Source organism: Lichenostomus cassidix, chromosome 24 (assembly GCF_008360975.1).
Source record: "Lichenostomus cassidix isolate B80296 chromosome 24, HeHo_3.0, whole genome shotgun sequence".
Taxonomy (NCBI): Eukaryota; Metazoa; Chordata; class Aves; order Passeriformes; family Meliphagidae; genus Lichenostomus; species Lichenostomus cassidix.
Genome location: NC_139504.1, coordinates 4,467,614 through 4,490,532, shown reverse-complemented (window position 1 = coordinate 4,490,532; position 22,919 = coordinate 4,467,614). Strand labels below are relative to the sequence as shown.

The 22,919-nt window shown below is 50.3% G+C and overlaps 3 protein-coding genes across 6 annotated transcripts in view; all 3 read left to right on the top strand.

Annotated features, from left to right (window-relative positions):
• The first annotated feature begins 315 nt into the window (after positions 1 to 315).
• LOC146427515 (TLC domain-containing protein 5-like) lies at positions 316 to 2,733 on the top strand. Of its 2 annotated transcripts, none has more exons than XM_085081760.1 (3): positions 316 to 463; positions 799 to 995; positions 1,620 to 2,733. In XM_085081760.1, the coding sequence occupies exons 1-3, from the start codon at positions 375 to 377 to the stop codon at positions 2,120 to 2,122; spliced, it is 789 nt and encodes a 262-aa protein (XP_084937886.1). In that variant the 5' UTR covers positions 316 to 374; the 3' UTR covers positions 2,123 to 2,733. The 2 variants fall into 2 exon arrangements, with proteins under 2 accessions (XP_084937886.1, XP_084937885.1); XM_085081759.1 differs by having other exon boundaries at positions 379 to 463; positions 796 to 995.
• Positions 2,734 to 5,870: 3,137 nt separating this feature from the next.
• On the top strand, positions 5,871 to 12,019 carry LOC146427514 (TLC domain-containing protein 5-like). 2 transcript variants are annotated; one of them, XM_085081757.1, is made up of 3 exons: positions 5,871 to 6,151; positions 8,208 to 8,412; positions 8,787 to 12,019. In XM_085081757.1, the coding sequence occupies exons 1-3, from the start codon at positions 5,888 to 5,890 to the stop codon at positions 9,323 to 9,325; spliced, it is 1,008 nt and encodes a 335-aa protein (XP_084937883.1). In that variant the 5' UTR covers positions 5,871 to 5,887; the 3' UTR covers positions 9,326 to 12,019. The 2 variants fall into 2 exon arrangements, with proteins under 2 accessions (XP_084937883.1, XP_084937884.1); XM_085081758.1 differs by having other exon boundaries at positions 6,102 to 6,151; positions 7,969 to 8,412.
• Positions 12,020 to 16,819: 4,800 nt separating this feature from the next.
• The window catches only part of ARHGEF12 (Rho guanine nucleotide exchange factor 12), a 69,933-nt gene continuing 63,833 nt past the window's right edge, over positions 16,820 to 22,919 (top strand). For both annotated transcript variants that reach the window (XM_085081755.1, XM_085081753.1), the window contains exon 1: positions 16,820 to 17,624. In XM_085081755.1, coding sequence (XP_084937881.1) covers positions 17,593 to 17,624 — 32 coding nt within the window. In that variant the 5' untranslated portion in view covers positions 16,820 to 17,592. The remainder of the gene's footprint in view (positions 17,625 to 22,919) is intronic.

Sequence of the window (22,919 nt, the reverse complement as noted above, 5' to 3'; positions counted from 1 at the left end):
AGATAACTAGGGCAACAGCAGCTCCCTTCTTGTCTGATCCAGCTTTATTCTCCATCACCAGACAGGCAAACAGCCCAAATTAAACCCGAGAGCCCTCCAGGACGTCTCCAGCCGGGGAGCGGAGGCTGGGCGGAGGTACCGACCGCCTGTCCCGTTCCTCCCGCCCCGTTCCCCTCCCTGCCCTGCCCTGCTCGGCTCGGCTCGGCTCGGCTCGGCTCGGCTCGGCTCGGCTCGGCTCGGCTCGGCGCTGCCCCGCGGCTCGCAGCTCCGCTCCGCGCATCGCCGCCTCCGGGGCAGGTAAAGCGGGGCAGGGCGAGCAGAGCATCCTCGGGGATGCCGCGGGGGGCGGGCAGGGCAGGGCAGGGCAGGATAGGATGATAAAAGGCTCGGGGAGTGCCCAGCACCGCCTCCCGCCCGGGCAGCCCCAGCCCAGCAGCTGCCGGGCGCGCAGAGCCGCAGCGGGGTGAGCATTTGGGGCTTCTCGGGTGTCCCCAGCGCCGTGCCGAGCTGGGGATGGGCTCTGGTCCCTCCCCGGGTGTCCCCGAGGGTGTCACGGTCCCCGAGGGAAGAGGCGCTTTGGCAGAGGGAGGTTGGGATTGTGGTTTTCCCGTTCGGGTTTTGGGTATCTGGAAGTGGTGCCAAAGAGGGGCTCGGCAGAGGGGGGAGGAAGGGTTGTTTGGCTCGTTTGGGTTGGTTGTGGGGTTTTTCCCCACCCTGTCCGGGCTTTCCCTGAGTGGATAGGGAGGAGGATGGTCCCGGCTTGCTGCCCTCCTGGCACTGTCCCTCTGTGTCCAGCAGGATGGTTCCCATCGCCCTGGAGGTGGCCTGCAGCTTTGTCACCTGGCTGTGCCTGTACAGCTGCCTGTGCCACTGGAACAGGCGCCGTTCCTCCAAGTGGAGCTGTCGCCTGGTCACCCTGCTGCACGGGGTCATTGTCACCTGCCTGTCTGCTTACGTCCTGTTCCTGGATGGCCCCTGGCCTCTGACCCATGCAGGTAAATGCAGAGACTCACCTCACCTGTGCTCACCTGTCACAGGTGGAGGGAGGAGTTTATTTGCTCTCCTCTTCCAGGTGTGTGTTTGGGACAGGATTTTGTTTCATTCCCCTGCTTTTACAACTGCTTCCCACTGTTCTTTTATTTTTATTTTTGGTTTATCCACGTACAAATTGGGAAGTTTTCGGGTTGGCAGCTTGAGTTTATTGCAGCATCAGGGGCAGCAAAGCGTTGAGAACAAAGTGCTTTCCCATCCATCTTGAAGGGTGTAATAACTCCCAACATTTGGCTGCAGGGTTTTGTTGGCTGTTTTTTACCATTAAAGCTCAAAATTTAATGTTTTTTTACCATTAAATCTCAGTTCTGCTGATAGAGGTCTGGCTTTCCATCCCTGCTTTTTTAAAAGGTTGGAGAGCAGGGGGGCAGGATGGGATGGGCCTGCTGGGCCGGCTGGGGTGTGAAGAGGAAGCAGAACCAAATATCCCTAATTTCTGGCACTTGGCCTGTAGGACAAGGCTGGAAATTTAGGAGGAAAGAGCCACACTCACCCTGTGCTGGTCTATAAAGCAGCAAAATGAGATTAATTCAACAAGGCCCCAGGCTCACACCCATCTTCCATTCCAGGCTCACCAAACACCCCTCTCCAGACCCACGTGCTCTCCCTGACCTTGGGCTACTTCATCTTCGACCTGGGCTGGTGCCTGTACTTCCAGACCGAGGGGGACCTGATGCTGCTGCACCACGCCCTGAGCATCTGCGGCATGGTCCTGGTGCTGGGGCTGGGCAAATCCGCCACGGAGGTGAACGCCGTGGTGTTTGTCAGCGAGATCACCAACCCCCTGCTCCAGACCCGCTGGTTCCTGAGGGAAATGGGATTTTACCACACGTGGCTGGGCAAAGTGGTGGATTTCCTCTTCGTGCTGCTCTTCCTGGTGCTGCGGATCGCGGGAGGAGCGTGGATCATGTACGGGATGGTGACGTCCCCTGAGCCCAACTGGCTCCTCAAGGCTGGGGGTTTGGCCATGTACGTGGTGTCCTTGGGGTTCATGGTTGAAATTTGTCGCTTTGTGAGGAGGAAAATGGGGAAAAAAGCTCCTTCTCGGGACACGCGGTCTTTGCGGGAGTAGGAATTGACCTGCGGGAACTTCTTGGCTGCTCGTTGATGGGTTGTGGAGGATGATCCCCTGGGTTTGGGGCCTGGCTGCTGGAGCTTGTTCCTGGGAAAAGAACTCCTGAAATGACATGGAATTGACTTTCTGCTGCCCCTGGAGGAGATGGATCAGCACTAGGAACATGGAAAAGCTGAGAGAAGAGGGATTTGAGTGGAAACCTGAGGAACCTGACCCTGATTCCCTGACTTCTCAAGGAGGGTGGCAGTGCCAGACCTGATCAGTCTGCAACCAACAATTGCACAGTCTGTATGTTCTGTCCTCATTTCCAAGGTACAATTCTTTGACAGTGTAGAGAAAATCAAGTATGGAAAAAACCACTTTCCTGCCAGTGGGACTGGGTAAGGTGTTTGACCTGGCAAGGATTTCCTGAGCCTCACTCTCCTTAATCCTGGATTTGGACAACGTGCTTGGCTAAGTACTTGAGTGAAAGGCTCTGAACAAGACTGAAGTGCTTGCAGGGCTGTAGGAGAGCTGTCCTTTGAGAGTGTGAAGTGATGGTACTCGAGGTGAGGCAGTGTTTTACCTCGTTGTTTTTAAAGACACATTTCCTCTTTTTTTTTTTTTTTTTTTAAATATTTGCATTCAGGCAGGTGCTGATCTCAGAGCAGAGTGAATCCACTGGGATTGACTCAGGCCCTTGCAAAAAGAGTCAGGAATTAGACTTCTGCCATTAAACTCTGTGAGCAGGTGTTGTCCTAGCCTTGGATTGCTTATAAAGAATAATCAGGCTTTTTGTGGGAGAGAGAGGATAGAGAAGAGCCCTCCCGGATACTCTTTCTCTCCCGGGGTTGGCTCATTTACAGCCACTTAAGCTGAATTCATGGCTAATGAGTCAAAAATGTGATTTTTTTCCAGGAGTGGCAGCAATGTTTAGGCAGATCTCAGTGTGACATCTGCTCCACACCAGCAGGCTCGAAGTGTGGAACAGTTGTCTCGTTTTCTTTACCTCTCAGAATCGTGTTCTGACATTTCCCCTGGGGTTTTAATGTGAATTTCCCTCTGTTTAAGGCCACGGCTCAGTTTTAGTCTCCTATAAAAGCCTCACTGAGAGCTGAGGAACTGTGGGGATGCAGCATTAGCAGCTCCTCCCCTCCCCTTATCTCTCTGACTTTGCCTCTGCTCAGGGCAGATATCAGCCTTTGGCTGGGGCTCCTCAAGGTGCCTGGAGAGATTAAAAAATGCCCTGAAATAACCTCACTTTTGACACATCCACTGAAAGCATTGCAGCTGTGAATCCAGGCGAGTTCCTGGGCCAGTATTTTTAGGCGAGCAGGAGCCTTGCCCTCCTGAGGTGTGGGCACCTGCCAGGGTCACTGTGCTCTTCCAAAAACTCCTCTGAGTGATGGGATTTCTAATAAAGTCGTGTTTTCTTTATAAAAAGGAACGCTTGCTGTGACTTCTTTTGTTCTGGGTCTTGAGGAGGCAGATGGAGTGAGGGATGAGGCAAAGGGCTTTGAGGGAAGGCTGAGGATGCCAAGTCACTCATTCCCTCTGTGCAGTTTGGGAAGGAGTGAGCTGGTGAGGATTTTTAATGCAGGTTCCTGCTTTTTATCCATCAAATGTCCTTGAAGGCTTTTACAGTCCCAAAAACTCAGTTTTAATAACAGCCTGTTGAACTCCCAGGTTTCCAGCTCTTGTTTATTCCCAGTTTATTTGTGGACAAGGAGTTTCCCAGTGTGGGTAAGATAATAAATCCATTCTGTGATGCTTTTCAGTGCTGTCAGCTCTGCTCAGAACAGGTCCAGAGGAGCAGAGGGAAGGATGTGCAGCTGGGGGAGGCTGTGGCTGTGCTAAATGAGGCAGCAGAGTGCAAACAACTGTTTGCAGAGGTTCCTGCCCTGAGCTGTTTTGCTGAACTCTGTTCATCTGCAGAGCCAGCCCATTGAAATGGCTGACTCTGCACAAAGCAAACAGGAAAATTGGTGTATAAAGCTGCACCTCACTTCTGGTACAATCCACGGGGAGATGATTTAACTTGCCACCTTGCACCTCACCGTGCAAAGTTGGCACTAGAAAAAAATCCAGCCCAAAACTTCTGTGTGTTCTGCCTCCTGCACTGAATGCTCTGTGCCTTTTTAGGACCTTGAGGACTCTTCTGTGAGCATCTTTATTTTTCTCCCTGGCTGCTCAATATTCACAGAATGCCAGAATGGTTTGGGTTGGAAGGGACCGTAAAGATCATCTTATTCCACACCCCCTGCCACTATCCCAGGTTGCTCCAAGCCCTGTCCAGCCTGGCCTTGGACACTTCAGGGCAGCCACAGCTTCTCAGGAAATTCCATCCCAGCCTCTCACCACCCTCACAGTAAAGAATTTCTTTCTAATATTCCATCTAAACATCCTCCTAACATGAAACCATCACCCCTATAATTTTCTGTCTGTCCCCACTTTTTTTTTTTTTTGTCCTAAGATAAATATTAAACCTTTTACTGAGGTTGCTGGAGGGGCCCTGGCCCAGCCAAGGTGGGGGAAAGCAAGATGAGACCCAAGATTTGTCCTAGGAAGAGAAGGAAATGCACTATGAATGCTCATGAGGATGTGCTGAAATAGCAGAAGGATGAGCATTTTGGAGCAGTAGGAACCTGTGCCTGGCCTGAACTGGAAAAGTAAGATCTGTATCTGGTTGAATACCCAGCAGAAAACACTTATTATAAGTGCTGTAAGAGGCAGCTCAGGCCACTCCCACCGTCTGTGTTTCAAAAGCTCAAATTTGATGGGGATGAAGGAAAAAACCAAAGCCACGTTTTGGGGTGTGAGAGTTTGTTTTGGCTGTAACTTATGAAATGTGGAGGAACCTTCTGCAGCTGCTTTAGGTGTCCTGCTTAAACCCTGAATTTTGGATGTGGAAGGCAGGAGAGAGAATGGGCAGCACTGAATGCCTGCAGGGAGAAGAAATTGCTGGGCTTTGTGGCTGCTGCATGAGCAGGGGATGGCCAGGGCAGGGCAGGGAGCTCTCCCCGCCTGCTGAAGCTCCATTCTGGGTGACAAACCCCTCGGGGATGTCACCTGGGACCTGCAGAACGGTATGTTCACATCGGGCACTGCCCGGGCACGGGGAGAGCAAACCCTGGGTGTGCTTTGGGTTTGTTATCTCCGCGGCACACGCGGGGTGATTGGAGCGGCTGGGAAAGGGGTGTGGGACTGATTGCTGTGTCCCCAGGCGGCAGAGATGCTCCGTGTGGCCTCTGGGGACATGAGGTGGCCCGGCAGCTGGGTGATGAAGGGTCTGGAGGGGCCATGTGGGGCGTGGCTGGGAGCGCTTGGCTTGGAGGAGGAGCATATTTGGGGTCTGTAGCTTCCTCCCAGGGCAGATCTGATCTCTGCTCTGTGATGACCAGGGACAGGACCTGAGGGAACGGCTGGAGCTCTGCCGGGAGGGAGTTGAGGTTGGATATTAGGAAAAGAGGGTGCTGGGCACTGCCCAGGCTCCCCAGGGAATGCTCACTGCCCCAAAGCTGCCAGAGCTGCAGGAAACTCTGCCAGGGATGCCCAGGGAGGGATCGCTTGTGTGTCTGTGGCTCTGATCCTCCTGTGTCCTCTGCATTCCAGGGCATTCCATGGCGCTGCGGAGAGCGCAGGGTTGCTGCACGGAGCGCAGGGATGCTGCGGGGAGCGCAGGGTTGCTGCACGGAGCACAGGAATGCTGCGGGGAGCGCAGGGATGCTGCACGGAGCACAGGAATGCTGCGGGGAGCGCAGGGATGCTGCACGGAGCACAGGAATGCTGCGGGGAGCGCAGGGTTGCTGCACGGAGCGCAGGGATGCTGCGGAGCGGCGCTGCTCCCGCGGGATGCGCTGCGGGGCCGCGGCGGCGGCGGCGGGTCGCCCTTCCTCCCATCCCGCCGCCCCTATTCCCTCCCCCCGTCCCTCCTCCTCCTCCTCCTCCTCCCCATCCCTGCCGTCCCTCCTCCCGGCCGCCAGGTGCCCCTCGGCCGCCGCCGCTCGCTCCGTGTTCCGGGGCGGCCCCGGCAGCGCGGCCCGGCAGGTGGGTGCTGGGGAAGGGTCAGTCCCTGTCCCCATCCCTGTCCCCATCCCTGTCCCCATCGCTGTCCCCGGGGTGCGGGAATGCCGGCGGGATGCGGACGGGCGGTCTCTGCATCCCGCGGGATGCGGGAGGATGGGGCGGGAGCTGCGCAGGCGATGCCCCGCGGCTGCGGTTGGTGCTGGAGCTCCCTGCGCTCCTCCATTTTATCCTCTGCACTGAAAAAAATGTGGATAAAGGGATAACGGTGCTTTGCTGGAGGTGGTCATCTGGTTTTTAATCGTTTTCGGGCTGCTCTGCGCCGGGTTTTTAGGCACGTGTGTTTATTGTGGAGGATGCTTTCATTCAGGGCCTCATTGCTGCTGGTGATGCAAATTATAATATCTGCGTAATAATGTATAATAATATAGGAAAATACATAATTTTATAGATGGTTAGATGTTATTTATTCATTGTTTATATGTATAGTATATATAATTATTTGTTACTTATTATTCCACAATTATTGCTGCTTTTTAAATTGTATTGGCCTTTCTAGTGTGCATATATTGTGTATGCTAAGGACAAATTACAGAATTGTTTGGGCTGGCAGGGACCTTAAAGCTCATCTTGTTCCAACCCCTGCCATGGGTTCCCAGGCTGCTCCAAGCCCTGTCCAGCCTGGCCTTGGACACTTCCAGGGATGGGACAGCCACAGCTTCTCTGGGCACCCTGTGCCAGGGCCTCCCCACCTTCACAGGGAAGAATTTGTTCCCAATATCTAATATATACTTCGTCTCTTTGAGTTTAAAGCTATTAAATGTTGATCTTTGATGTGCAATTGGTAGAAAGCTCCCTGCTTTCTTCCTAAGGGAACGGCTGGAGCTGTGTCTGGGGGGGGTTAGGTTGGATATCAGGAAAAGGTTCTTCCCCCAGAGGGTGATTGGCACTGACCAGGCTTCTCAGGGAATGGTGACATTCCCAAATCTGCCAGAGCTCCAGGAGCCTTTGGACGATGCTTCCAGGAATGGACAGGGTGGGGTTGTTGGGGTGTCTGGGTAGTGCCAGGAGCTGGACTCTGTGATCCTTGTGGGTGTCTTCCAGCTCAGGATATTCTGTGATTCCTTCCAGGGGATGGAGAATACCTTCTCACAGGTGTGGAAAACACCTCAGCATGTTTAAATGCTCATTCTTCTTTCTACCAGCCTTCTCCAGCTGGTCAATCCCTTCTGTCAGGTCAGAGTTCTGCCTGCCCTGAGTCTGGACCTCGAGCGCAGGGATGTGAATGGAAATGCCTGCTCAGAGCAGTTAATCCCACCCCTATTTCATCTCCCCACGTTCCCACGGCCCATTAAAACATAATGGTTTTGTTTACCCAGCCTCCAGTCATTGCTGGGAACGCTCCAACAGGCCAAACAGGAAGGTTGGGCTTTGCAGCTGTGACTCCTCATCCCGTGAAGTCCCTTTGGTGCTCCCCAGCCCTGGGAGTGAGGCCAGCGTTGGGCAGGAGGTACCAGTGGTGCTTTGGCTGTTGCACAACTGGAAACTCCTGTATCCCAAAGCCTGACTCAACTTCTTTTGATGCACTTCCCTGACTGCTCAGGAGTAGTGAGACACATATTTCGTGGAAAGGCATTATGTGAACGAGGTGTAGAATAGAGTGATATGTATTCAGAGGGTTTTAGCAATATCTTATGTGCTGTAATTTTGTTCTGGCAGTTTGTCTTTTGCTTGAGAGATTTCTGTATTGCACAGTGAGTGAGGGAAGATGTATAAAAGAACTACTGCTGGAAAAAAAGAACCTTTATTGATATAGATTCTTATCCTTTTGCATCCAAAAGATTTGGAGGTTTTGGTGCCTGTAAGGATGAAACAAAGACTGCAGTGAGGAGAGTAAAGTGATTTTCACACAGTTCCTCTGCAGAGAAAAATCTTCAGGAGCAAGCAACAGCATCAGGAAGCAGCTCTGCCCACTTTGTGCTGGGATGGTTTTGGTGCAAAGCCGTGCTGGGTTGTGCTGACACTGCTTGACCTCCTGCTCACTTTGTCTCTCTGATCCACTGTGTCCCGCTGTCCCCAGGACAGGATGATGTTCCCGCTGCCCCTGCGTGCAGCCTGCAGCCTGCTGGGCTGGTTCTGCCTCTACAAGTGGTTCTGCCACCGCTACAGGCACCGCAACATCGAGTGGAGCTGCAGGCTGGTCACGCTGACCCACGGCATCCTGGCCACCTGCCTGTCCGCTTATATTGGCTTCATCGACGGCCCCTGGCCCCTGAGTCACCCAGGTGAGTGAGGACATCGGTGATGCCACCTCCCGCGGTGGGTGACGGTGGTACTCCACCCACCTCAGTCCCCAGCAGGCCTGATGCTTGCAGTGACATCTGAGCTGCTTTGTGGTGGAAAGCCCCAGAGGGACGGAGAGCCTGGCACTGTATTTTGCTGGTGTAATGCCCCTCCCCAGCTGCAGTTTGGCAGAGCGTGTGACCTTTTGTGTGGCCATTACGTGTGTGCAGCTGCTGGGCTAACAGCTGTGGTATTGTGACTCGGGGGGACTTCAGTGGCCGAGCTGTCCCCAGCGCGAGCCAAATCCCTTCCCCATCTCCCATCCTGCTCGCTATCTCCACGCTTTAATGCCGTGTCCGGCGTTTTTGTGTTCCAGGGACACCCAACACAACCCTCCAGGTGCACGGGCTGTGCCTTAGCTTGGGCTACTTCATCTTCGACCTGTGCTGGTGCGTGTACTTCCAGACGGAGGGTGCCCTGATGCTGGCCCACCACCTGGTGAGCATCGTGGGCATCGCCGCCTCCCTGGCGCTGGGCGAGTCGGCCGCGGACGTCAACGCCGTCATCTTCGGCAGCGAGATCACCAACCCGCTGCTGCAGGCCCGCTGGTTCCTCAAGGAGCTGGGCCGCTACCACACCTTCACGGGGGACGTGGTGGATTTCCTCTTCGTGGTGCTCTTCACCGGCGTGCGCATCGGCATGGGCGCCTGGCTGATGTACTGCGAGCTGGCATCGCCGCGGCCCCGCTGGTACATCAAGCTGGGCGGGGTGGTCATGTACGTGGTGTCCTGGGTGTTCATGGTCAGCATCTGCCGCTTCGCCCGCAGGAAGAGCATGAGGAAGTACCAGGCGTGGAGGAGCCGCCGGAGCCGCGAGCTGGGCTTGAAAGCCAACGGGCATCTCAAAAGCCACTGAGTGGATGCTGAGCAAAGACTTCCTCGAGTTCCCGGGCTGGCAAGGAGGGGGATCGTGCCTGGAATGCCACTGTCGGGAGAGGAGCCAACGCACGTTAGCAATTCTGGAGCCAAATTTATCCCTGGCGTAACTCCACTGAAATCCGTGGAGCTATGCCACGGATTCACTGGATCCGCAGTGTTTGGCCTGGCAGAGGCTGGCGCGGTGTGTACGTCAGCACAGCCTGAGCGCTGAGTGAAAGAAGGGCTAATTTTATAGACTAAACATGACTAGTCCAGCAGCGCAGGTGTAAATAGTGATGTTCGTAGCCAAGTCCTTCAGGAGCTTGGAGGAGAGGTGAAGGTGACACTAGGTCCCCAAGTTCAGCGTCCTGTGCAGTTTAGGCAGCTAGAGTGACTCTTGATGCTGGTAGGAAGGAGCAAGTTCTAGTGTTGCATCCAAGCTGGGATTCCTGGCTCTTCCACCATCTCGGTGTGTGACCTTGGGCAAGTCACACAGCTCTAACTCTGTGCCTAATTCCTCACCTGTGACTTGGGGGGATGGAGCTGATCCATCTGTTATGCACTTTCAGATTTTCACTTGAGAGGTGCTATAGAAGTGCAAAGCAATGGTTGTTATCTGCACTTGGTTCATTATCCCTGTGTTCCCTTTGGGAGAAATGACTTGGTGGTTGAGCTAGAGCGAGACTCTAGAAAACAATCAGTATTTTAGGTAGGGTGTTGTTTCCTACCCTTTCTAACTCCTTTTAATAACTTATTTATTAACATAAACTTATTTTTCTGTAGTGTCCAGAAGCTCTAATCAGCACTGGCGCCATACAGGACTAGGTGCTCTGTGAATTCACCCAAAGACACAGCCTGAGAAGGGAAACTCTTTCCTGATTTGTCCCTCTTCATCCCTGACTGTTAAAACTGCCCTACAAACACTTCTTTTAGCTCCTTGGGTGACCACCTTGAGAAGCCCCATCAGGACTTGCCAGTCAGGGGTTTTCTTGCTGGCGTGCCAGGCCCTGATTTTGTCTGCAGAACCCCAAAATTCCCTCTGCTGTGCCCCAAATCCAAATTGGGATTTCTGGCTGCCCAGCTCCAAATTTACCCTGTGGAAGCCACAGACTGACCTTCACTCTTCTTCATGTGAATTGATGCCTTGACTCCTGGGCTTTGATTTCACTCTGTCTTCCTGACTAGATCTGAGTCACTTTATAAAAGTGAACATTTAGAGGGTCAGGGAGATTTATTTTACAGCTTAGTATATAAAGAAGTGAAAGGCTCAGAATCTGGTCTATTTTAAGCAAAAAAACCCAACCTCATTGGAGGAAAAATAAGCATTATTTATTTGGTCATATTTGCAGGGAAAAACCCTCCCTAGCTGGCAGCTTCTGGAGTTTATTTCACTGCATGTTCTTAAGCTCTTCCTTTGTTGTTGCTGTGATTTTGAGCATTTCCTTTGAGCCTCCAGTGCAGCTCAGGTGCCCCTTCTGCTTGAGCCTTGCCTGCTGCAGCCAAAGACCTGAAGAACCCCCAAAAAACCCCTTCAGATGAGCAGAGCCAAGCGATGAGCTGCTCCTGAAAAGGAACCTTGACTCATCCAGCACTATCAAGCCTTGAAAGGAGACAAGAAGGGCTGGTTGGGGCTTGCTGGTTCTTTTCCCCGGCTCTGCTGCTCTATTGAGCACGTCAAGGAGCCTTTTTGCCTCAACTAAACCCACTCTGGGAAGTGGGTTCAGTCTTACCTACCTCGTGGGGTGTTTCCATCCAGCACCAAGCCACCCAGGATGAATTCTGGTGGTTTGTGTCACGCTGTGTTGTATAAAAGTTGCTTTGAGTGAAGCACTTCCTGCCATGAGCCATCAGCAGCACTTTGTCACCTGAATGTGGCACTTCCCAACATCCCAAAATCAGGAGGTGTTTTGCAAAGGTGCTTAAGGGTAGGAGTCAAAGGGAATGAGCTGGATGTGCACACAAAGATCAGCTGTGCTGCTGCTGCTCCACAGGGAGCCCCAAGCTGAAGAAAAGGAGGCTGGTGGGTTTTCCCTGGTCAGGATTGCAGTGAATGTGGAGCCAGAAGATTCTCAGCAGCCAGGCTGACCAGAGAGTGAGAGCTTTCAGCAGCAAGTCCTGGAGAAATGGAGGTGAGAACAGGCTGGTCCTTTCTGGTGAGCTGCTGTTGGCCACCTAGAGAGGTTCCTGAGCAGCGCTGATGGTTTGGGCTCTGAGCTTTGCTGAGGTTTGGGGTGCAGTGGTCACACCCCTCGCTGCCCAGGTGAGGATGGCAGAGACTGCAGTGTCTGTGAAACACCTGGATGGAGGTGTTTTGAAATACAATCTCCTGCTTTGAACTGGGGAAAAACTCAGTTGGAAGAAGGAGAGCAGTGTTGAGGCTTTAGAAATTAAACAAAAAAAGGGCAATTAGCAATGGGTTTAGGAGGAAGAGCAAAGCCTCCTAGTCCATTTAGTGGGCTCCAGCATAGAATCACTGACCCAGAAATACAAATTCCAAGCACAGGGTGGGACCTGTCCTCAGGCTAGCCCACAGTGGCTAGAGCAAACTGTGAGAGGAAACTGCAGAACTAGTGTGAAATAATAACTTGTGTCTGAATTACTGTGTAATAGCAACTAATGTTCCACCAGTGAATGGTGTAGATGCTTTGTATTATGTTTTATAAAAATAAAGATTATTTAATTATATGAGGAATTGGTTTTCTCTCTTTGGATGGTGTTTTGAAGTCACAGGTTGGACTCGATGGTGTTGGAGGGCTTTTCCAACATAAAAGATTCAGTGTGGGATTGAGTAGCATAAAAGCAAAAATGTTTCCTTTGTTTTCTTGTTTCCACACCGTGAGATCTTATTTATTAACTAAATATTGCTGCCCAGGAAAGACCAGTGGTGTTGTGCTGGTGAAGAACAGCCACTCTGCTTGCTGATGGCCACAGCCAGAGCTCCAGCATGCCAAAAGTCTTGGCTTCTATAAATAGTTAAGCCAATTTAGTTGTTTGCTTGTAACCCTTAAGTCCAGCTCAAAATCCCTCAGTGGCAGGGAGCAGCTGCTGAGGAGAGCTGAGCCCTCTGGAGATGTTGTGTTTCCAGAGCCCAGCTGGGGGATGGAGGAGTCTCAGGACCTGCAAGAATTCATGTTGGGACTTTGCTGAACCTCTGAGGTAGTCCAGAAGCAGAGGAGAAAGTACAGCAGAGTTCCACAGCTTTCCTTTAGAGCTGTAAGTGTCTCCCAGGTCTTTTTGTGTCTTCAGAAATTACAAAATCTGGCATTTTCAGTGGTCAGAGGTGCTTTGTCTGTAAAGAGTGAAATCTGCCCCTCTACACCCAATTAATTTCATTTTTATCATCCTATTATTTCTTTACAGGCAACCCTGCTGCCTGCCTTTTGCTTCTCCTGCTGGCCCTGCAGTCGAGCTTTGTAAAATTAACCTCCTCTTTCAGTCCTCTGCCCTCTCCTTGGAGCTGAACTCCTTATTTGTACTTGAAAAAATTGCCATTTTTTGATATTCAAGGCTTTATTCCTTTGCAGCAATAGTCCAAGCCCTGATGTAAAAGCAGCATTTTAAGTCTTTGAAATCTGCTATTCCATTAATACCATGGTGTCTGTCATGTCCAAAGAAACCAATGCCCTTTTCCCTCCAGTTCCAGGGGCAGTTTTGGCACCTGGTAAGTTGACAATGTAAAAGATCTTTAGGAAATGTCTTAAAGAAGGAATATAGCAGATCAAGGTGCATGGAAAAGCTTCTGTGAAGCAATAATAACAGGTTTTCAGCAGTGCTTGTGTTGTTTGAACTCTGTGGTGTGTGAGAAGGTTAAGATCAGCGCCACAATCCTCAACTGTGAAGAGAAATTATATTCAGTTTCTTTAGATTTTACTCCAGCAACAAACACCTCTTTCTTTTAAATTCTCCCTCCAGCCAGAGGATGTGGAAAGAGAAGGAAACTCACAGCAGAATGTCCAGCAGCTTCATCTGTCCTCACAAAGGTTGCTGCTTTAATTATGCTGATATGGAAAGCAAGCTTAGGGCTATAAAAATGCTGACAGCACCGTGGATTATCCAGGTTTAGGAACTGTAATAAGCTGTCAGTGGAGAAGCTCTGATAGATTAGGCTCTCTGTGTCTCAAAGCCAGCAAAGCATTGTGTCCCAAGTGGCCTAAAAGCACAGAGCAACCCTGGGTGGATTTCCAGCATTTCCAGGGTGCAGGACAAGCTGGAGGGAGAGAATCAGGTGCCAATTTTAAGGTGTGAGATGAGAAAAGGCTTGGGAATTGCATAGAAATGTGGAGCACAGTGCAAATTTATTTGTGTTTTCTGGGTTTAGGCGTGCTGTTCTTTGGGAGTCACAAATTTCTATGCACATTTGGGAAGTGCAATATTTTCTCTCTAAGTCTTGGGAACGATTTCCCCTGTGCTTTTCCCCTCCAGCTGTGCAAGGTGGAAAGGTTTGGCTGTTGGCTTCCAAAAGCAGCAGAAAAACAGGAGCTGGCACAGCCATTTATGGTGAGCATTAAAAACAGGCCAAAATACCAGGGCATTTTATTGTTGGCTTTAAATTAATTACTTGTAGGTAGCAAAAGAGTCTTTCTGCTCCTGATTTTTGTGGTGGAGCTCAGTGACACTCCCATCTGAAAGACAAATTGAAACTTTTCTGGAAGAAAAACGGTTTCAGACACTGGTTATCCGTGCTCAAAATCTTGAAGCAACACCTTTTGCTGATTTCTATACCTGATTTTTCTGAGCCCATAGCGGTGCAAACCCCCTCAGAGCATTCCAGAGCTCCACGATCCCAAAACGCTTGCAAATGCTTCTTTTTCCAAAGTGCTCACCTTTTACCTGCCGGGAGCTCAGGTTAGAGGAGCCATTCGAGGCTTTCCCAGCAGATGGCAACAGCTCCTCGGTGCGAGGCTGGGAAAGGGGATTTGGCAAAAGGATCCTCGCTGAACACTTTCCCTATTAATTTGGTTTACAGGAGACCCTACAAGGCACCTCCGAGGATCTGACCTTTATTTTAAGGCAAAAGAAGTCGTCTTACTCCATGGGAATCATCCTTCTCCAATTCAGGGTGCTGCTTAGCTCTGCTCTGGACTAGAAACCAGATTGAGGAGGTTAATTAGAGAATCACAGAATGGTTTTGGGTTGGAAGGGACCTTAAAGATCATCTTGCTCCATCTGCCATGGGATGGCTCTGTGTGTAAATCCAGGCGAAGTGATAACTTTAGAACTACAAAAAAAAAATCTATTTTAATTGGCACAGCGTAATTGCTTATTGATTTCCACACCTCATATTTCAGGTTGTAAAATGGAATTATCATAAATAGGCATCTATCTTAATCTAAGTTTGCAGTCAGGTCCCACAAAAAACCAAAACAAATCAGCATTTGCAGAAAAGAGAAGCAGTTTCAGAATCTATGTCTTAGGATTTCCTCCAGCTAATTGTTCTCATTATGTTGTCATGCACAATAAAATATAATTAAAGTAATAAAAAAAGCATCGAAGCCTAATATGCAAATGCTGGCCCTGCCATGAATCAGATCTCCCAGGAGCTTTCCCCTCTCCAGGCACAGTACTCGATGTTCCCAAAGTTAAAAGCGGGAAGGGATTTATTGCAGAGAAGATGCAATAAAGAGATGTATAATAAATAAATATAGATATATGGAGGCATTCAGTCAGTTCATCACCACTGAGGACTGTGTTGCACACAGCTGCAGAAGGAGAGGCAGACGTGGCTGCTTGTCTTGCACTCCCACACTTTTTTTTTTCTCCTTCCCAAGCCTCTGTTTTCCCCAAAAGGAAACCAAAAAAGGAAGTATAAGTGTCCTGCGTATAGATGTGAAGTATCATGTAGAAAATGATTTCATCCCACACTTCCCCTCTTTGCTCTGAACTTCACCATAACAACAAATTCTTCAGACTCTCAGACAGTCTGCTGGCTTCCTGATCCGCGCTCGCTTCGCTCCCAGCAGGAAAAAACTCCGTGTTGCAGCAGCAGCGGGCTGGATGTAGCTTCAGGCAAGGTATGGTCCTGTGTGCCGAGCGAGGGATCAGCTCCTGAGCTTCCAGAGCCTGTTTTCCAGCCTCTTTCCAAGTCCAGTGTCCTGGCTTTGAAGTATATCCCGGCAAGATTAATTAAAGGGAAGAAGCATGGTGTCCTAGATGATTGGGATTAGCTAATAAGGTTATTTTAGTCTGCTGGCGTTTGCTAGGGAGGACTGATGTTCCACAAGTTCCTTTGTGCAGAGGGGGAAGGAATTACTGGCAGAGGAGACATCCTGCTTTTCATTCCACATCTGTGGTGCTCGCGAGCTTTAATTTCTGGAGGAGTAGCATGGAAGCTTCCTGAAGTTCTAAGATGTAGATGTTATTTCCAGGTGTTTGGGAACAAGTTGATTGTAGTGCCAAGATAAAGGGGAATGGCTTCCTACTGACAAAGTGCAGGTTTAGGTGGGATATTAGGAAAAAATATTCCTTGTGAGGGTGGTGAGGTGTTGGCACAGATTGCCCAGAGAAGCTGTGGATCCTGGAAGTGTCCAAAGCCAGGTTGGAGCAACCTGGGATAGGGGAAGGTGTCCCTGCCATGGCAGGGGGTTGGGACAAAATCAGCTTTAAGGTCCCTTTCAGCCCAAACCATTCTGGGATTGTGTGGATTTGAGAGAGTAAATTTCTGGCATTTCTCTCTAAGACTGTGGTGTACATGGCAGAAATGGCAGGGAGCTACAGCAAGAATGTTTGCGTTGAGGCTGCGGCTGAGGAAATCCACACCTGCTGGAATTGAAATGCCCAAATACCCTGTGCTGCTCATCCTTTTGTGCTGGAGGTTTTGAAGGGGAGCAGGAACAGCCCCTTGGCTGCAGTGTGTCTGGAATGTCTGTGCAGGGAGGGATCAGCACTCGGATTTATGTTGACCTTAACCTGTGAGAAAAATTCCTAACGAAACGTGTGTGGGAAATGCAGGGAACACGAGCCTGGAAAGGCCTGGGAGCAAACAGCCTGGGACTGCCTGAAGCTCCGGCGCTGCACAGCTCCTGGCGCTTTGACTGTTTTAATACGCTGTTTATTTATTTTCTTCTCCAAGTTTCATGGGTGTCATATTTTCCATGGAGATGGAGGCGCTCCCTGCTCTCAGCGCTGGTGACACGGCACGGGGAACGGAGAGGGGAAAGAGGGAAATCTCCTCGAATTGGGGATACAGAGTGAGGAAGGGACACGGGAGGAGGGAGGAGAGGCTGAGGACAGGCGGAGAAGGAAAGACCCCGCGGGTCTGGAAAAGGCTTCCCGAAGGGAAAAGGCCTCAGCACGGACGGGGGAAGAGGAGGGGGAGGAAGAGGAGGGGGAAAAGGAGAAGGAGGGGAAAGAGGGGAAGGAAAAAGCCAGGCAGAGGAGGAGGAAGAGGAGGGCGGGCTGGCGGCGGAGGGATCTGCGGCGGGGCGGGGCGGCCGGAGGTACGAGCCCCCCGGAGGCGCCGGGGAGGGGCGAGCCCGGCCCGGCTCGGCTCGGCGCAGGCTCCCCGTGCCGCTCCCGCCTCTCGCAGCGCAGCGGGGCCGCCAGCGGGCCGGGAGAGCAGCGCGGCGGGGCCGGCAGCGGCAGCACTCGGCGGGACTCACTCGGCCCCGCGGCGGAGCGGAGCGCGGAGCGCAGCGCGGGCAGCCCGCTGGGTCCCGGGCCGGAGCGAGAGGCGGAGCGGCGGGGGATGGAGCCCCGGGCCTAGAGCGGCCGCCCTGCCCGACCCCCCTGCGGGCGCACTCGGGCGGGGGTCGGGGCGGGCGGGCAGCGGGGATGGGCCCGGCCTTGGGCGGGGAGCGCCGCCCGCCCCCCGAGCGCTGAGCCGCTGAGCCCGGCGGGACGGGCCCGGGCCTCGGCTCCGCTCGGCTCGGCTTGGCTCGGCTTGGCCCCGCCGGGGAACACCCGCCGCTTGGCCAGCCTTGCTTTCCCCCCCGAGTCCGCCGAGCTTGTTTTGTTGTTTCTTTTTCCTTTTGGAGTTTTTTTCTTGTTGGAGTTTTTCCTTTATCCCTCACGCCCCACTTCCGTGGTTTGGATATTCAAGAAGAGTTTTGGAGTTGTTTTGGATTGGGTTTGGTTTTTTTTTTTTTTTGTATTTTTTTGTTGTTGTTGCCTTCTCCTGCCCTTGAACTGAGTTTGTCCTCTGCATGTCTGTTGTGGAGCAAGGTTGGATCTGAACCTCGGTGTATGTGAGGGGCAAAGCCTCCTTCATATCGCTGCAATCAGAGTAAAATGTAAATTGGATAATACGACTCCTTGCCAAAGGCTCCAATGAGTGGCACACAGTCCACAATCACGGACAGGTCAGTATCAAATGGGATTTAATTTTGTTTTTTTCTCCTCCTTTTGAAGTGTGAGATAGTCCCAGAGCTTTGCGTTGTGACTTCAGTGACAGACGGGATACAGAAGAGCAGGATTAAATCCGAGTTTCTGGGAACCAAGGGTGTCTTGGCTGTCAAAGCGACTGGGTTCACTTTGAAACCGGAGTATTTCAAGTCCAACAGCTTTCAAGCCTGCCAGGCTGACTTTGTAGGAAGCAGGGGTGGTAACTCAGCTTCCAGGAGGAACACCAAAAGCAAGTGTTCCTGCGAGAAGTTTAAACAGGAGAAGCGACCAGAATTTGGGATCCAGCTCGAGCCTGAGCTCAGAGAGCGTATGGAGGATGCGCTTGGGTCTCCTTGGGTCAAGTGCTGCAGGGAGGTCACTCCAGGTGAGGCAGGAGGGATAGTTGACAAGCAGGAATGTCTGCTGGTGTCTACCTTAGCAAGCTGGCTGTGGATACTGCTCAGGCCTCTGGGCTGCTCTGCAGGTGCCTTTGGTTACAGTCGGGAATTGCCTTGGTTGTGCTGGGATGTTGCAGTGGCAGGGAAAAAAAGTGTGACCAAAAAAATCAAGTAGGAAACCTCTTCATATGCTTTTGAGGCAAGTGACTGGAATGAGTGTTTTCAGATTTTTTTTTTTTTTTAAATGAGAAAAGGTATCTTTTTTGACGCTGTGCTGTAAAAAAAACGTTTCATTGTGTTTTGTTGTGTTTTTATCATGTCTCTCTGGTGGTTAAGGTGTGAATGTGTGTGGCAAAGGCCTCCCTTTGGCCTCTCATGAGCAAGCAGTTCTGGCACAGCAGAGAAGCTGTGGCAGAGCACTGATGCTTTTGGGAACCTGAGCTCACCAATTTTAGGCTCCAGGTGTGGGCAGGAGAGACTCTGAGTGTGGTTCTCATTTAAACCCAGCTCCTTTGGTGACTCCACAGGTCCTCACAGTGCCTGCACAGTCCAGACAGTTCTGAGACAGCTCAGAACTGTGTACAATCTGTGTTTACAACTGTTCACAGAGTATTAAATCTTTGCAATTAATTGTGGAGTTTGTACTAACACAATTTTCACTTTTGCAGTGTGTGAATGATTCTTGAGTTGCAGGACGTTTTTCTCTGTACCAGGCAAGGCAATGACAGTAAAAAGGCATTTCAGTGGATTTGTGAGGATTTTGTTACATACTTAAGGCCATATGTCTTGTGGCAGTTGCATGATATCAAAAAAGAACGACAGGATTTTCATACCAAGAGGCAGCTGAGTGATGCATGGAAAGGAAAAGCACGAGAACAGGGAATTTAATTTACTTGTTAGTAAAACAAAATACTTTCCATTATTGAATTGGAGCAGCCAAATTGAAAATGCAGCGGAGACCAAAAAAAAAAAAGTCTCATTTCCTTTGCTCTCAGTCATGTCAGGAGGATGTTTCTGTTTGGTGTTCCATTAAGGTTTTGGATCAAAAGGCTTTTAATGTCAGGTGAGGAGCTGTCTCCACAGCCCTGGCAGTCGGATTTCTGGGATGGCTGGGGGAATGTGGGGAAACTGGATCTCATCTTGTCCCTATTTTTCACCTCTGGCCTGAGGAGCCCCAGCTCTTGGGGTACAAAGTCATGGTCATGGTTCAGCCTGGAGAAGAGAAGCTTTGGGGTGACCTAGTTGTGGCCTGCCAGGACCTGAAGGAGATGGAGGGAGACTATTTAAAAAGGCCTGGGGTGTCAGGACAAGAGGGAATGGTTTCCAACTCAAAGAGTAGGGTTAGGTTGGATATTAAGAAAAAACTATTCACTGTGAGGGTGGTCAGGCCCTGGCACAGGGTGCCCAGAGAAACTATGGCTGTCCCTGGATCCTTGGAAGTGTCCAAGGCCAGGCTGGACAGGGCTTGGAGCAGCCTGGAATAGTGGAAGGTGTCCCTGCCCATGGCAGGGGGTGGAACTGGATGATCTTTAAGGTCCCTTCAAGTCCAAACCATTGTGATGTCTTTGTGATGAAACTGTGATTTATTCCCTGGCTGAGCCTTTCATCCAAACCCCAGACATGGTGGTGTTTGTTCCCATCATGTGGATCTCTGCCTTTCCTTTTATCCCCAGCACCGTGCAGGATTTGCAGGGGATTCTGTGTGATCACTTGTCCCTGGAGTATTTTGGGGAGAAGCTTCTTTTCCCTTCAGGCCCAAGGAGCTTCTGTGTTGCCTCCTTCAATCTGCCTCTTGAGTTTGGGATGTAAAGCAGGTGCAATATAAATAATCTCCATGCTCCCACTGTCATTAGATCTATGTGGTATAAATCATCTGACATGTTCAATTCTCTTTGGATTTATCAATCACCTTCCTTGCTGGGATCGAGCTGGGAATTGCCTTAAAGCAGGAAAACCCAGCTTGCATCTGTGCCAGATGGCATTAGGAATATAATAGGGTAGCTTGGGCCTGGGTTTTTCTCCATATTAGCTTTACATATTTGCATTTTGCATATGTAGAGCTGCTGTAAATCCATGTTACTTTGGTATCCCTTCAGTTTAAGGTGGTGATGATTTGACAGCTGTCAGACATTCCCCTTGTCCAGGTTGCACTTGTCTCATCCTCAGCATGTTTTATAGCTCTTGTTTGTGTTCATGATGTCATGATTAGCATAAAATATATAAATTAGGAGTGTATGAATGGCCATTTGTAGTGCTGTTTTGTAGCCAGGATGAGAAATTATGTTTATATTAAGTCTTTTTTTTTTTTTTTCCCTGCTTTTATTTTTGTTCTCCTTCCCATGAAAGTTGAATGGATTTTGGTGTCTGGCACTGCTGAAACACAGTCAGGCCAGCTCATATCTGATATGTCTGGGATAACTCTCTCTGTGGACCAAACCTTAACCCAGTTCATTTTGGTAATGGTTATGCTGGGATTCTGTTATCAGAACTCCCAAAGCAGCATCGTTTTCTGGTGTCTTTTTCTTCAAGTGCCTTCAGTCCGGAGGGATGTGAGTGCCTGGGGGAGTGGGGAATACCAGGCATTAAACAAAAAAAGGCAGAACAGATGTTAATCCTCCTGAGAGTGTAATGGCTGTTCCGAGTTCCTGGAGGAGCTGCTGACACACACTGCTCCCCATCAGCGTTTGGGGGAGCACTGAAAGGGTGCAGGCAGGCAAAAAATTATCTCCTGACTGTGCTGGACTCCTAACTCAGCACTTGAGGCTTAGAAACACATCAGCAAAACTTTGTCCAGGAGAGCTGTGGTGCCTTGCACGGCTTCTGATGCTTTGAGAGAGTTAAACACTGACTTGAACATCTCCTTCTTCCTCTCAGGATGTTCTTTTACTTCATTTTACTTTGTCAGCTGCTTTTTTTTTTTTTTTCTTTCCCTAGTCCTGGTGCCCATTGGATCCTATCAAACTCTTCATCTCCAGCCTCACTGCTCTGCTCCTTTATGTTTGTAAACATTTACACCCTCTTAATTTAATCCTCTCTCAGCTATGCTGTATTTGTTTAGAGGCCTCCTAAGGTGGCATTTATCTTGCTGAGCTTAGTAAGTCTTTGAGGTAGACATCCCTGAGCTGCTCATCTGGCTTGACTTGATCGTTAGTGGAAGGAAATCTGCACATCGAGGGGACCTTTCTTATCCTAGAGGGATCTAAAATCAGCCAGGTGACTGAGCTTCATCCAGCTCCACATTTAGCTGAGATTTGCCATGTCTTTTAGCCTGAAAAAAAATATTTTTGGCCAGTCAGCGGTGCTTGGTTGGATTTTTATCGCTGGATGCTGTTTCTGGGCTGGTTTTGGTGGGGGATATTGGGCTTTAGGGTCCATGTGTGGGTTTGCTGGAGGAGTTTTCCTGTTGCTGCTGCAGTGTGCCCACATTCCCTGCCTCTGGAGCTCTCCTGGCCGGACACTGGCCAGCTCTGGGCGTTGCTCTGGCCGGCCACACATGGCCGGGTGAGATAAGGCCTTTATTCTTCCAAGGCCACGCTGGGGCCGGGCTGAAATTCGGCCATTTCCAGCCTCTGCTTGGCCACTGAAGGCCAGCCCGAGCTCGGCTGTATCCTGTTATGACACTGAAGAAACATTTGTGTGCCATTAATTTTTTTTCACTCTCCGAGTTAACTGTATTTTTCTTCCTGTCACCGTTCCAAGCACACTTCAGAGTTGAGCAACTGCACGGCTGCAGGACTTGCTTTATGTTTCTTTCTGTTTATTAAAGGCCAATAAAAGAAAGGAGGCTCTTGCTTTTCGCAGGACCTCGCTGAGGAACTGGTGACTCGTCTCTGCAGTTGCTTGCAAATGAGTTTTATTTATAACCGTGCTGTAGTTTCTGTTGCTATGATTGGAAAACAGCAGAGGTAGAATTTACACATAATTACTCTTGAGAAGTTTTAATTGGTGATTTGCTCCTGACTTGGTATTAAAATAGACTCTAATTGTTTCTTATCTGCTTTAGATGCACTTTCCCTGTCTTGGGCTGTTTGGAAGTCCCTGTAGTAACTCTGGGAATTCTTTAACTTGTAAGGTGGGGGAAAAGGGTTTTGTTTCTTCCAGCAGGGTAAGAACTGCACAGAAAGTCACACCTTAGCATTACTGAGTAGTTAGCTGTCATTACCATGAATTTATTTGATTAGTAGGGTTTGTAAAATCCAGTGTCTATGGAAAATGGGCTGCAGCATGACATCTAAGGACTAAAAAGAGTAATAATAGTCTTTGAGTGGTGCTTTCCATCGTTGTGCCTTCACTGTGCTTGGAAATTAGCAGTTGACAGAGTCTGTGCATAAATTCATGTTTTATTCTGCTGGTCTTGAGGCTGGCAGCAGAGAGGACTGTCTGGGGTGTTTACTGCTGGCTGGGACACGAATGCTACCACTTCATGTTGCATAGTTTATTAGGGCTTTTACTGGAGACAGGAGCTGAGGTGAGCTTGATTTTCTAGTTTTGAGCAGAGCTGTGGGCGTTGTGATTATTTGGGTGGAGGCAGGAATGATATTTCATCTGTGAGCCCAATTGTATAATTCTCCCTGTGCACAGAACTCCTGTTCTGGCATTTTAACATTTCAAATGGTTGCATTAGGAAGGGTACTGGGATGTTGGCTCCTTCAGGTTCAGATTTTCCAAGTTCTGGTCCACATCTACAGGAATTTGGCAGCAAAAAAAATTACCCAGAGCTGTCCTAGCTGGAGATGCTTGAGAAGGAAAGTGCAGCTTGCCCTTGGAGCAGGAGTTTGCTGAGGTCACTGGTGGGATTTGTGGGTGTTCACTGGTGTCCTTTGACTTCCATGACCTGTGTGGGAGGAGAGTTCCTTGGTCCTGGAGGGGGACAGC